At 45.4% G+C, this 12416-nt stretch overlaps 1 protein-coding gene and 1 long non-coding RNA gene across 5 annotated transcripts in view; one reads left to right on the top strand and one right to left on the bottom strand.

Moving 5' to 3' along the window:
- Nucleotides 1-12416, top strand: part of RIPOR2 (RHO family interacting cell polarization regulator 2) — a 49457-nt gene that overhangs the window by 33303 nt on the left and 3738 nt on the right. For both annotated transcript variants that reach the window (XM_031052994.2, XM_034060336.1), the window contains 7 exons: nt 648-1337; nt 3887-4071; nt 5861-6029; nt 7683-7818; nt 8746-8907; nt 9898-10056; nt 11063-11265. In XM_031052994.2, coding sequence (XP_030908854.2) covers nt 648-1337; nt 3887-4071; nt 5861-6029; nt 7683-7818; nt 8746-8907; nt 9898-10056; nt 11063-11265 — 1704 coding nt within the window. The remainder of the gene's footprint in view (nt 1-647; nt 1338-3886; nt 4072-5860; nt 6030-7682; nt 7819-8745; nt 8908-9897; nt 10057-11062; nt 11266-12416) is intronic.
- Nucleotides 6494-12238, bottom strand: LOC115947231 (uncharacterized). Of its 3 annotated transcripts, none has more exons than XR_004549445.1 (4): nt 11949-12238; nt 11507-11732; nt 8673-8917; nt 6494-8541 (listed from the first exon to the last, which is right to left on the bottom strand). It is a non-coding gene; the product is annotated as an uncharacterized lncRNA (long non-coding RNA). The 3 variants fall into 3 exon arrangements; XR_004549446.1 differs by having other exon boundaries at nt 11507-11584; XR_004549444.1 differs by lacking the exon at nt 11507-11732.

The raw sequence follows: 12416 nt of genomic DNA, 5'->3' as shown, positions 1-12416 counted from the left end.
TTCCTGAATGATCTGGTCAATACATCACCACACAATTCTTCTGTTTCATTCTGGCAGAAACTCCTGTCGAATAGGACTTCTATATAACTCATGCTCAACAATTAGGAGAGATATCCACATACAGAACAAAATTTCAACAGAAAAGCAATAGCACAGTAATGTCACCATTTAAATGCCACGATACTAGAGAAACTTTTGGGGCAAACAGCATTAAATTTTGGGGATTGCTACTTTAGAAGTCAGAAAATCTATGATGGATAGGAAAATGGAGACAGGGTGGCTTAAGTACAACTCCATTAAAAAGAGACATGTTGCAGGAACTGGAGCAGCTCACTGGAAATGCTGTCTGAGGGAAACTGGTAGATCAAGCAGACTTTGGGTCTCTGTTCTGGGATTTACTTCCTAGAGCTCTCTGCTTATCGGAGAGGTGCTGAGCCCAAGTGTCCCAGCAGTTTGCCTGCTGAAATCAGGAGCAGTGCCAGATGAAAGCAGAAGTTGGATTTGAAATATCTTTCCTGTCTTTCAAGTCCCAAATGCTTCTTTATTCGTATTCCTTGTGTTTTTACTTCACAGGCACACGCTGTATTTTTTCCCTCTTTCCAGTGCTTAATGAAAAACTTTTCTCTCCTTCTCTATTACCTTTTCAGTCAAATTTGCCAGATGATGTCTTTGAGAATGGAACAGCAACCACCGAGAAACGGCCTCTTTCTTTCACTTTTGGTGACCTGCCTTATGAAGACCGTGTGCCCCCTGCCAACTCAGCAGAGCCCTCTTCTGCCCACGTCAGCTCCAGCCCTGACATCACTGCGACCCCCACCCAGCACCAAGGTCTTGACTCCTCCAAGAGCTCAAGCCTGGACTGTAGCAGCAGTGACTCCCGCAGAGACTCTGTCACTGAGCCGAAGGACCTGCTGTCCCAGGGAGAGGGCACAGTGATTGAGAACAAGAGCACCACAAAGGCAGCTCCTGAAGTTTGCCGAAAGACCTCTGATGCTGGGAGCGATCATGTCTTCCTAGAAGCAAGTGTCCCAGTGTCTCTCCTGCAGGACACGGATGAAGGTTCAGAGCTCAAGCCTGTGGAGCTGGATACCTATGAGGGCAACATCACAAAGCAGCTGGTAAAAAGGCTTACATCAGCTGAGGCACCCATGACTCCAGAGAGGCTGCTGTGTGAGGGGTCGATTAGTGGGGAGTCAGAAGGATACAAGTCTTATCTGGATGGAAGCATTGAAGAAGCCTTGCAAGGGCTTCTCTTAGCTCTTGAGCCACATAAAGAGCAGTATAAAGAGTTTCAGGACCTGGACCAGGAAGTGATGCATCTAGATGACATCCTAAAAGTGAGTACGTTTTCAGAAAATACTACCCTAAAGAAAATCTAAGTGGGTAGAATCTCCTCCCCTGCCTCACAAACATCAAAGTAGGGCTTTTGGAGACCAGTATAACTCCTCAGTAGCAGTAGATTTGCTCCTGCTTGGAGCATCCTTTCACAGTGTTCAATTTTTAAACTTCTGTGGTCAATGATGTGCTTACTGTAGCCTTGTATTCTCCAGCAATGGACCTTTTAACATGCTCAAAACCTGGGGGAAAAAGAAAAAGGTGGAGTGGCAGAGGGATAATTAAATCAAACCCTTCTCTGGAGAAACCACTTTTGAATCCGTTGCTTGTGCCATACTGAAGATCAGATTATAGCCAACCTTCTGCCCTTTAAATGTATGGGTCACATCCTCAGTGGGTGTACTCTCTGGAGCTGTGTAAAACTACACCAGCTGAGGATCGGGCCTTGCAGCCATAAAATCCGAATCTTCTAAATTGCCAAATGGATTCAGATGCACAAGTCCTGCTGAAGGTTGTCATCCCCATATCACCTAGGCTTCTTCCAAGCCTTTTCCTCTTTCCCCCATCCATTTTTAAAATGAGAGACATCCTGTCATTACATCAGGATGGACAGAAAGTGTTGACAAAAAGAAAAGTGTTTTGCATGCGTGTTGTTAATGCCTTTACTACTGATCACTGTGACTGGTATCTCTCCCACCAATAACAACTCTTGAGGCATTACTGTGCAAAGAGTATTATATGGGAAATGATCATTTCAAATGCTTCATATTCATATGCAAGTCAGTCTGCTAATCACTTAAGCCTCATCATTCAAAAACATGGCAGAGGAGGAAGGAGGGATGTGTTTATCCTTCAGAATCATCTTTACACAAGAGCTTTGTTAACATCCTTGTTTCAATTGGTGTTTGCAGCTGCATGGTACTTCCCCAAGTTAAGTGTTTTTTTTTAACAGCCTGTAGCCCCTGGGTTTTGCACTGTATTTCCCAAGGAGGTTCCAGCAGGCAAAGCTACCGTTACTGTTACTTTTTAACTTTCTGGCTGCTCTGCAGCTTCTCAAACAGCAGAGGGACAATGGAGACTGCTTATTTACACTCCTTTTATCAGAAGTTACAAAGGATGGGATGGGGGGAGAGGACACATGTATGCAGACAGGATTCCTGCACACTTGAGATGAACGCCTCTTCCAGATCTGCTTATGTCTGGGTGTCACCTATTGATCAGCTTGCAAACTGGCACTCAGCATTGCCAGCAGCCAACCTGGGTTCCCCATGCAAAAAGGCTGAACTGGAATCCAGCTGTGGCTGAAGAAATCTCTCTTGGCCATATTAGATGGGCAAAGAAGAGAAGCCCACATATTGCTGTTTGCTTTTGCCTGAAGAATACCTGAAGAAATGGTAGCTAAAACCATCAGTGCTGGCAGAAGAATCAGAATACAGCACCCACCTGTGTCACAGAGGTGTTGGGAAGTGTGTTTGACCAGCTACTGACTGCAGAGTCAAGTGCTAACATACAACTGTTATAAAGTTAATACTGTGTGCAAATGAACTGGAAACAGAACTCCAAACCCCCTCAGCTCTAGAGCAGCTGGTGCTGAGTCAGCAGCAGCTCAGAGGCCAATGCATTTCTTTCTTCAAGTCCTGGCTCTTGCCTAGAAGACGTGCCTCGTGTAACAGCACTGGTGGCTCCTGGCTGTTTCTGATCAAATAACCACATGGTGCTAAAGGTGTTGAAGTCACTGCACAAACCAATGGAGGTGATCCTTCAAGCTACATCTGCTCCTGCAAGGTGACCCTGGAATCAACTCTGTAGGCATGTCTGGATGTGTCACCATGTGGGACCAGAGTGTCTGATACTTTCTACAGCAACAGCACAGTTTCTGTCACGTTTCTTCCCAGTAGTGAATTGGGATGGCTCCCCGCTCTCTAACACTGTTAATTTCTGAGTTACAATACTGGCTTTATCTGTCAACTCTGATGCCTGAATTGGCTTTTCCTTGATAAGCTATGTGGCTTTGAAGGCCACAATAGTCCTCTCATCCCATGAATAAATCTGCAGATATGGGACTACGTTTACTCCTGATTGAGGTCTGTTGGAGTTACATCTGGAATAAATCCCATAGTGCCATCGGTTATCTAGAAATTGGCTTCTGTAGGTGGAGAACAGTAATTACAAAACATTCCCTCCCCTCTCAACTTCCACTGCGTTAATTGCTGTTCTCTCCTCTTGGAGAACACTGAAAGCTGAGTCACTTGGATTCAAGCTGTACTTCTCATTTCTATAAAACACACCAAATTTTGCCTTTGAGAGTTTTGCTTTGGGGAGGAAAGTGGGTAGGATGGGGAGGGGAGGAGGAATGGAAGGGGTTTTCCAGTTCTCAGGCTTTGATTGTATGTGCTATGAATATGAAGGTTTGAAATGAAACACCCAATAAAATGAAATTTAAAAAATAAAATTAAGAATTTGAAAGTTTTAAGCTTTATTCTTTTTTTTTTCTTTTCTTTCAGTAGTAGCTAATATGTGGGGTTTTCATTGGTTCGTTCTGCCTTTGCAGTGCAAGCCAGCAGTAAGCCGAAGCAGGTCCTCCAGTTTAAGTCTAACAGTTGAAAGTGCTTTAGAGAGCTTTGATTTCCTGAACACCTCTGACTTTGATGATGAGGATGGTGGTGGTGTGGAGGTTTGTAATGGTGGAGGAGGTGCAGACTCAGTATTTTCAGATACTGAGATTGAGAAGAATAGGTAAGTTTGTAGCAACTGCCAGCTGTGCTTACGCCAAACTGATACCCTAGCTCTTTGTCGCTAACAGGGGATCCCGGTGCACACATTATTCAAGGAAGACTTGAGTAATCCTTGATGAGTTCATAGGGTCAGAGGGTTCCCTGTGGCTGCTGCATACAAAATCTGTAGCTTCCAGGATCATTTCTCTGTTGAAATATATGCAATCTGTCCTCCAAAGGAGAAGGTTAAATTAAATTAAGCGGACATCAATACTGGCAGAGCCTCTTCCTTGACATAGGTTTGGACCTGGCTTTCCTTGGATGCAATTACTAATTCCTCTGTGGTTTTTCCCCCCTCCCTTTGTCTTTTCTCTCTAGCCGAATGAGTCTTTGCAGTGGATTAAGCTTGTCAGTAACAATAACACAGGGCCAGATTTAAGCAGCATGGTGTAGGTTTCCTTTGGAATCTAAGAGTGATGACTGGTACTCTGTTCATGGCCCTGCGTGTTACCTGCCCTTCTTTCATCACTTTTGGTCTTTCTGAGAAGAAAAAAAGAAAAAGAAATAGCTGTGGTGTTTGTGCCGTGGTCTGTCATTGTCGTGTGACCTTAAGATGCTGTGTGTTTCAGTCATTAGATCCTAAAAGCATGTTTGCATCCTTGCAGCTGACACAATGCCCAGCAGGCATATAAGCAGTGCTAGAGCTGGAAAAAAAGAAAACACCATGGCTCCCTGGCACCCCTTGCTTCCCAGCCAGGGAGCTGTGCTTCTTGCAGCTTATTGTGACCTGCTTAAAAGGATTTTGAGTGCAAACAAGCAGCCACCGTGCAGTTCCCACCACCACACTGGGTATCTTTTCTCCAGAATATGACTTGGTGGGAAGACAAACTTGGGAAATGGTGTTGCTTACAAAAATGGCACTGAGCTCGTTCAGCCTGGGTTGATTTAAGGATCTGGCTTTAACCAGGCGCTTCAGCATAAATTTAACTTAGGCAGCAAAAATGTGAGTCACTTACAAGCTAACTCGGAAAGCAGCTCAAATCTCTTCAGCAAAAGTAGAAGTTGTATTTTCTTTTTTTCCCTCTGGCTCATCCCCAGACAGTGTAGATTCCTGCTTCCATTTTTAGATGTGTAAGCGTGTGACTCAGTGTAAAGATTGCAAGTGCTGAAACTTCTGAACTTGCAGCCAAATACACTTGCCATCTGGGATTGACCCCAGGCTTTGTGTTTAAACACATTTGCACAAGACAATGTTGGATATAAGGATTTTAAAACACAGTGAGACCAGCTTTACGCTCTTACAGAAACCATTAGCAAAGCAAGCTGTACAAATTGTGCCTGAAACAGCATATGAAAACATCATGTCGCTGACTCCAGCAGTGGATTTCCTTTACTTCTGCAATGCGCATTATGTTTGGTAGCAGGAGGACAAGGAAAGCACAGAGCTGCTCTTAGCAGCTCGGTGCCTGGGATGGCACGAATGGTGCTTAATCCATCTTGACTGGGGAGGCGATTCACCAACAGATGAGAGGTGAAAGTGCCTGCAGGTTAAAAAGGGTTACTGTTGAGGGCATTGCATCGCTCAGGGCAAACCAGTCAGGGCCCAGAGAGCCGTCCCCTCGGTGGGTACTGCCCTCCGGCGCCCGGCCAGGCAGCGCTGCCCCTTCGCGGTATGATGTGGCTGCTTCCAGCATTGCTGCTTGCTTCTCACCCTGAGTGAGCGTGTCTGTCTGTGTGTGTGTGCGTGTGTGTGTGTGTGCCACGGCCGTGCCTGGCCCTGCACTGACCCCTCCTCCCTTCGTCCTCCCCAGTTACAGGACGGAGCACCCGGAAGCCAGAGGGCACCTGAGCGAAGCTCTCACCGAGGACACGGGCGTGGGCACCAGCGTGGCCGGCAGCCCCCTGCCGCTGACCACGGGGAACGACAGCCTGGATGTCACCATAGTTAAGCACCTGCAGTACTGCACGCAGCTCATCCAGGTACCAGCACAGCTCCTCTGCGGAGATGTGGGGTTCTCCTGCAGGCACCGGTGTGTGCCTGTAACGTGGGGTACGAGCAGGGTCTGTGCTGCTCCTGGGAGGCAGCGTGAGTGAGCACAGTGCCGGGACAGCAGCTGTGTGGGGTAGGGCGGTGACATCCTTCACCCCCAATCAGCTGGAGTGGGTCTTTTTATAGGGGCGTGTAGTGATAGGACAAGGGGAATGGATATAAGCTAAAAGAAGGGAAACTGAGATTAGATATTGGGAAGAAATTATTCACTATGAGGGTGGTGAGGCACTGGTGCAGGTTGCCCAGAGAAGCTGTGGATGCCCCATCCCTGGCAGTGTTCAAGGCCAGGCTGGATGGGGCTTTGAGGAGCCTGATCTAGTGTGAGGTGTCCCTGCTCATGACAGGGAGGTCAGAACTAGATGATCTTTAAGGTCTCTTCCTACCCAATATCATTCTATGCTTCTATGATTTCCATCCTAGCAGGGCAGCCCCTGCTCTGGGTTACAAATGTCCACTGGCTTCACCAGGAGGACATCCTAATGAAATAGGTCCCTGGTTAAGGCAGCCAACATCTTCCATGGTAAACCAGAAGCCTGTGGCCCCACTGATTAAAACTGAGCAAAGGCCTCCATGTTTAAGAGCAGAAATGACTTTGTGTAAGTGAGGTGGTCTGCAACGGACACAGTGAAGGCAGCACATGGCAGCCCCCTGACACATGGCAGACATCAAAAGTGTCTGTTCACGCTGACAGGTAACTAGCACAGTGTTTTAGAGCTGTTCTTTTTTTGGAACCTGAGCACAGGAAATGTGATTTTAAACCTCCATCAAAAGCCACTCCAGCAAGCAAGGGCTTCAGGGTTTCCCTGGGAATCAAAACATACTGCAGCTTCCTCTTTGTGATTATTTGGCTCTTCCATCGTAGATATAATTAGCTTTATTTTCCCAAAGGCCCACTAAATCAATAGAGAGCAAGCCAAATTCCATTACCTTTAGTGCTGAGCTGGACACTGCTGACTCACAAGTATGAGAAAAATTGAGTGTTTTGGTTTAAATACAAGAGTACACAGTAGCTATTCAGCCAGGGGAGGTGAGCTTGAGCTATTGTCCACACATGGAGCAGATTGGATATGAACAATATTTATATGGACTGCAGAAGAGTGACGTGCAGATGTCAGCAGCAGGAAGAAGGCACCAAATTAATAAAGGCACTTGAGTAGTTCATCAGAGCTGAAATGGAGTGGAGAAAGAGCTATCATTGGTGTGCCCTCAGGCAGGTATGTCCCGAAAGTCCACAGCCTATATTATGTGAAAGTCAGACTAATATTCTGTTCTGGCTTTAAGGCTTGTGATGATAGACTCCTTTAGCTTTGCAGAGTGCGTAAATCAGAAATTACATATGCAAATGGCTGCTTGGATACTCAAGTGTCTGGATCTGGATGTGGATGTTATACAAGATATAAGCAACAATGCATACCAGCCACAACCATACACTATCCCAGAAAAAAACTAACTTTCAAAGTTAAGGAGATGCCATGGTTCCAGGGCAGTGAACTTGCTATTGCACTTCAGTTGCCAGGTGTTTCAGAGGGGTTTTTTCTTCTGAGGTTGAATCCTTTTCCTCTCTCCCCATTTGTCTCCACCAGCAAATTGTGTTCTCCAGTAAAACACCTTTTGTGGCAAGAGGCCTCCTGGATAAGCTGTCCAGGCAGATCCTCGTGATGGAGAATATCGCGGAGATCAGCAGTGAGAACTTGGGAAACATCACCTCCCTTACTGATGGTAAGAGACAATTTAGGGGTGTGCTTCTGAAAACGGTTTGTTTGGACATGCATACCTGCTGAAACGAGTGCTGTGCAGAGCTCACCATCACTGGAGGAGATGCCACCATAGTAAGGGCCAACTCGTGACTTACCAGCAGATGTAGCAGTCACCACAGCAGGTCAGGGACCTTATTCTGTCTTCAGCTCTGCTATCCAAAACCAGGCAGCTGAAAAGAGAAAGGACTTTTTACCCTCCTTGTGCAGAATATGGACAGAGGTCCACCACCACTGTGATGGAGTGGGGATGCTGCCACCTCTGAAGAGCCAAAGTCTTCCTCCACCTCTCTTTCCTCTTTCCCAAGGAAAGGCAGGATTTGCCTTGTAAATATTAATACAACTTCTTGAATATTTTATCAATTATATTTTGTCATCTTTACGGAGAATTATTTCATTATTTTTCCTATTGATGCATCTATTTTAATAACTTGGAAGAATTTGACAAGCACATAGCTACCCTCGTGAGCACTTTGACATGATACGTAAATATAACATGGTGTATTTACTTTGTTTGTTAGAAAATGAAGGCAAGATTGAGTGACTTACCCAAGGCCACAAAGCAGTGCTAGGAAGGGACCAGTCTTGTGCAGAACACTTGTGCTATTTCGCTAGTATTTTGTGGTATTTAAAAGGAAGAGATGTGAATGCCCAGAACTGGATCATGAGCAAATTTTCTCACATCCTGCTATGGGAAACAAAAAAAATATGGCACAATCTTGGGATGAGCACATAATCACAATCTGTAAAGGTAATGGCACAAGACAATGCACCAAACAGTAACTGTCTATCAGTAGGTGAGGTTTCCTTTGCTCTTACAGTCTTTTCTCTTCTGGAAGTTGGTGCTTGTAGTATTGCTTTGTTTCATTGTACATATTGTCTTCTCCTCCAGCAATTCCAGAGTTCCACAAGAAGCTATCATTGCTGGCTTTCTGGATGAAGTGTACTGGCCCTTCAGGAGTGTATCACACATCTGCAGACAAGATGATGAAGCAGCTGGATCTCAATTTTGCCACCACTGTGAATGAGGAGTGTCCAGGACTTGCAGAAACAGGTACCAACTACTGCAGAAAAAAAGTGTCAGTTATCAAAATGGAGAGCAGTTGTGTACTAGGCTTTATTTGATCTTCATTGCTTTGTTTTCCAAACTCTTGGAGGTCTGTTTCATCACAGCTTCAAGATCTTACTTTAGGTCTAATACTACAACTCTTGAAACAGTTTTGGCCCCAGATAGTGAGATCAGAATAGGAGAAAAAGATGAGGTCAGCAGGAAAGAAAATACAGTGATGTTCATGATCTAATGTTTATGAGCTAATTGGAAAGTAAGTCTATTCCAAAGTACAGGCTGAAGTACGAATCCTCACACATGATTTTATGTGTCTGTATTATGTCCATGCCCCACTACAGTGCACTGGGGATGAAATTCATACACATTCAACTGAGTTTATCTCAAAACAGGCTCCACATCTCAAACTCCAGCTATACAGACTAGCTGTCTGTGGGACCGAACAGGGAAGTAGGGTGACTTGCTCAGGAGTGAGCACCTGCACTGCAGATGCCTACCCAGGGCAGTGTTTTCCTTTCTGCTCCATGCTACAGTTCTCACAGACAGTGCCTCAGACTAGTTTTCTTCATGCCACATGCTCACGCAGGAACATAAACCCAAGCAAAGCCAAAAGCCAAATCCTGCCTCTGTGTGCATCCCAGTGAAGTACAGTGGCATCGCATGTGGGTATGTGTTTAGTGATTCAGGATATCGTTTGGGTAGAAAGAACACCACATTGATTGGATAGGCATTGATGGCATTAGCCATCAGTAAACTGGCAGAGGTTCATCCTTACAAAGATATCCTCTGGTGATAAGAGCTAGGCCAGGAGAAGGTCTATCTAGCTTGTAACCTAGCCACAGCTGAGGTTAGAAACATTGGGAAGTATCTGGCTTTGCAGATATGGTTCCTTCTTTCTGGCTTTAAAGTAGACTGCAGCATTTTGCCAGCAGCTGTTTTTCCTCACTGATACCTCTCTTTGTCCATGACTGCCTGCAGTCTTCAGGATCCTGGTGTCTCAGATCCTGGATCGCACGGAGCCTGTCCTGTACTCCAGCATGTCCTCTGAGATCATTACCGTCTTTCAGTATTACAACTATTTTGCCAGCCACAGTGTTAATGACCTTGGAAGCTATTTGCTGCAGCTCGCTAAAGAAGGTAGGATATATAAATTCTGGTGGCTAACAGGGGAGCCCATCGGTGTCTTTCTGAGTTCAGCTCAAAACAATTCAGCCCAGAGGCTAATTTCACAAAAGAAGGGGGCAAAGGAGTCAAAGAAGTGCCTTGGATAGTAAGTCCAAATGCACCTGAACCCACTGAAATAAAGGAGCTGATGCAGATATATCCTCAGTCATTTCTATTTCCATATTCAAAAGGTAAAAACTATGTTGAAAGTTAGTTTTTAGGAAATGGCTGGGAGGTTTTCTGTGCCTGCCTGGATGACTGGATGACATTCCAGTTTTTCACTATCCTTAATGAAGAGACCTGAGTGATTCTCAGGAGCCAAGGTATCATAGCACTTCAGTATTTGACAGGCTCTGCCATTGAGAGCTAAAGAGAAGCAGATGCTTCACAGAGCATCTGGAGTGTTCTACACTGCAGTCCCTGGCGTGCCAAGTTTTCTACTCTGAGAGGGAATTGGAGGAACCTTGCCTAGTTTTTTCATTATTATTTGGGCTTACTGCAGAGTTTTACTCAAAAGCCTGGAAGTAAAAACATATTTCAGCCCTCCACTGGAACAATTAGGCATGGCTCTGGGTGGCGGACATCAATCTGCCTAGGAAAAGCTCTCACAAAGATGCTCTGGAAGTCACTACCCTGACAAGGATGTGGGTTTCACTTGTTGGGAGAGAATTTGCATCTTCCAGCAGAAAGTGAAGATTTGACAGGTAGGCCCTTAGCTCAGAGTAGGCGTTAAATGCTGCAGTGTCCCACCTAGCCCATCTCTTCATCTTTGGGAAAACACCTGGGAAACCAGCACAATTTACAGCCCAAACAATTCGCTCCCCATGCAGGCACTGCAATACTGCAATTGCTCAGAGCTCAGAGGGGGATTTTTTCATGTGCTTTGTCTGCATAGTATAAATTGACGATTGCTGGCAGGGAAATTCAGGGTATGGAAAGGATAAAATAAATAACAAGGACCTTTCTCCTGCACTTCTAGCTTCTGTGGTTCAGGTGCTGCAGTCTGTGAAAGATGGAAAACTGCAGCAAAACGTGGCCAAAATAAACTCCAATAACCTTCCACCACAGCAAGAAGTTTTGAGAGCTTTGGCTTTACTCCTCAATGAAAATAAGAATGAAGTCAGTGAGACTGTGGCATCACTTCTGACAGCTACTGCAGAAAACAGGCACTTCAGGGAGAAGGTAAGCAGCAGAAAATCACCTATCGCATAAGAGACCTGTATTGTCATGACATTTTTTCTGCCTATGTGTCTCAAATGTCTACACATATAAAATAATTGCTCCAAGCTTGATTTAAACTTACCCAGGGGGATTTCCCATCTAATTTTTCTGCAAATATGCAGGTCTGTTTCTGTCATTACACCAGTCTGCTTCTACCTGTCATTACACTAAACAGGTACTAACCAAAACTGCAGGTACTTACTGATGGCTGTGCTCTCCCGCTGTCTTCCACACTTCAGCATTTCTGCTGGCCTGTTTCAGACCTGGCTTCAGCTCAAGGCTTCAAGGCAATAGTCCTCAGCATCACCAACATGCAAAGAATTACGTCTGGGATTTCTATATTTTCTTCCAAAGAGGCATCTATGGGACCTCCCACCATTTCTGGGAGGGATGGACTACCTTGGGCAGACACAGCTCAGCTCTGAGATCTGTCACGCATATATGGCAACAAGCACGGCCAGATTAAACCCAAATATGAAAGAGAAAGGAGAAGAAGAAGAAATTAGGGGTTGGCTTCTGCCCTTTCATGGCAGACCTTTCCCAGCTATCCTTCTGGTTCCCTGTCAGGAGAAAGTGAAATAAAAGGCAGTTGGAAGAGGAAAAGTGGTGGAAAGAAGGCAGAGAGAGGAGAAAAATAAGCTCACTCTTTGCTGCTCTTCTCTGTAGATCCAATCCCCTCTTTGCTTGCCCTCCCACTTCATCTTCCAGTTTTGCAGCCTCTTGGTATCTCATTCCATCCAACCCCAGCATCATGGAGGCAGCATCTCAGGTGAAATAGAACTTCCTCCTGAAACAGGCATGTATAGGTGATACCTGGTTCACTGTCTGCAGGAAGAACCACAAGATGCCTTGTGTGAGGGCATTATGCAGCCTTATGCTGCAGCTGAATTCATTGTGCAGCCAACTGCTGCTGAGATCTGCTGCTCACACTGGTTTGTTTGCTCAGCAGTAGCTACTAATTTCTAGGGCCACACAGTAAAGTGGTCTAGCAGCTCATGCTAACCTTGTAATAGATACCTGCAGTCCCCCTAGGGTCCATCCCAGACTGTTCATTACTGTCTCTGCATTAGAGAGAGACCATCTCAAGGGTCAGCTCTTGAGCTATTTAGACT

This window comes from Melopsittacus undulatus, chromosome 1 (genome assembly GCF_012275295.1).
Source record: "Melopsittacus undulatus isolate bMelUnd1 chromosome 1, bMelUnd1.mat.Z, whole genome shotgun sequence".
NCBI lineage: Eukaryota > Metazoa > Chordata > Aves > Psittaciformes > Psittaculidae > Melopsittacus > Melopsittacus undulatus.
Note: the sequence above shows the minus strand (reverse complement) of the source record. Positions and strands in the feature narration are given on the sequence as shown.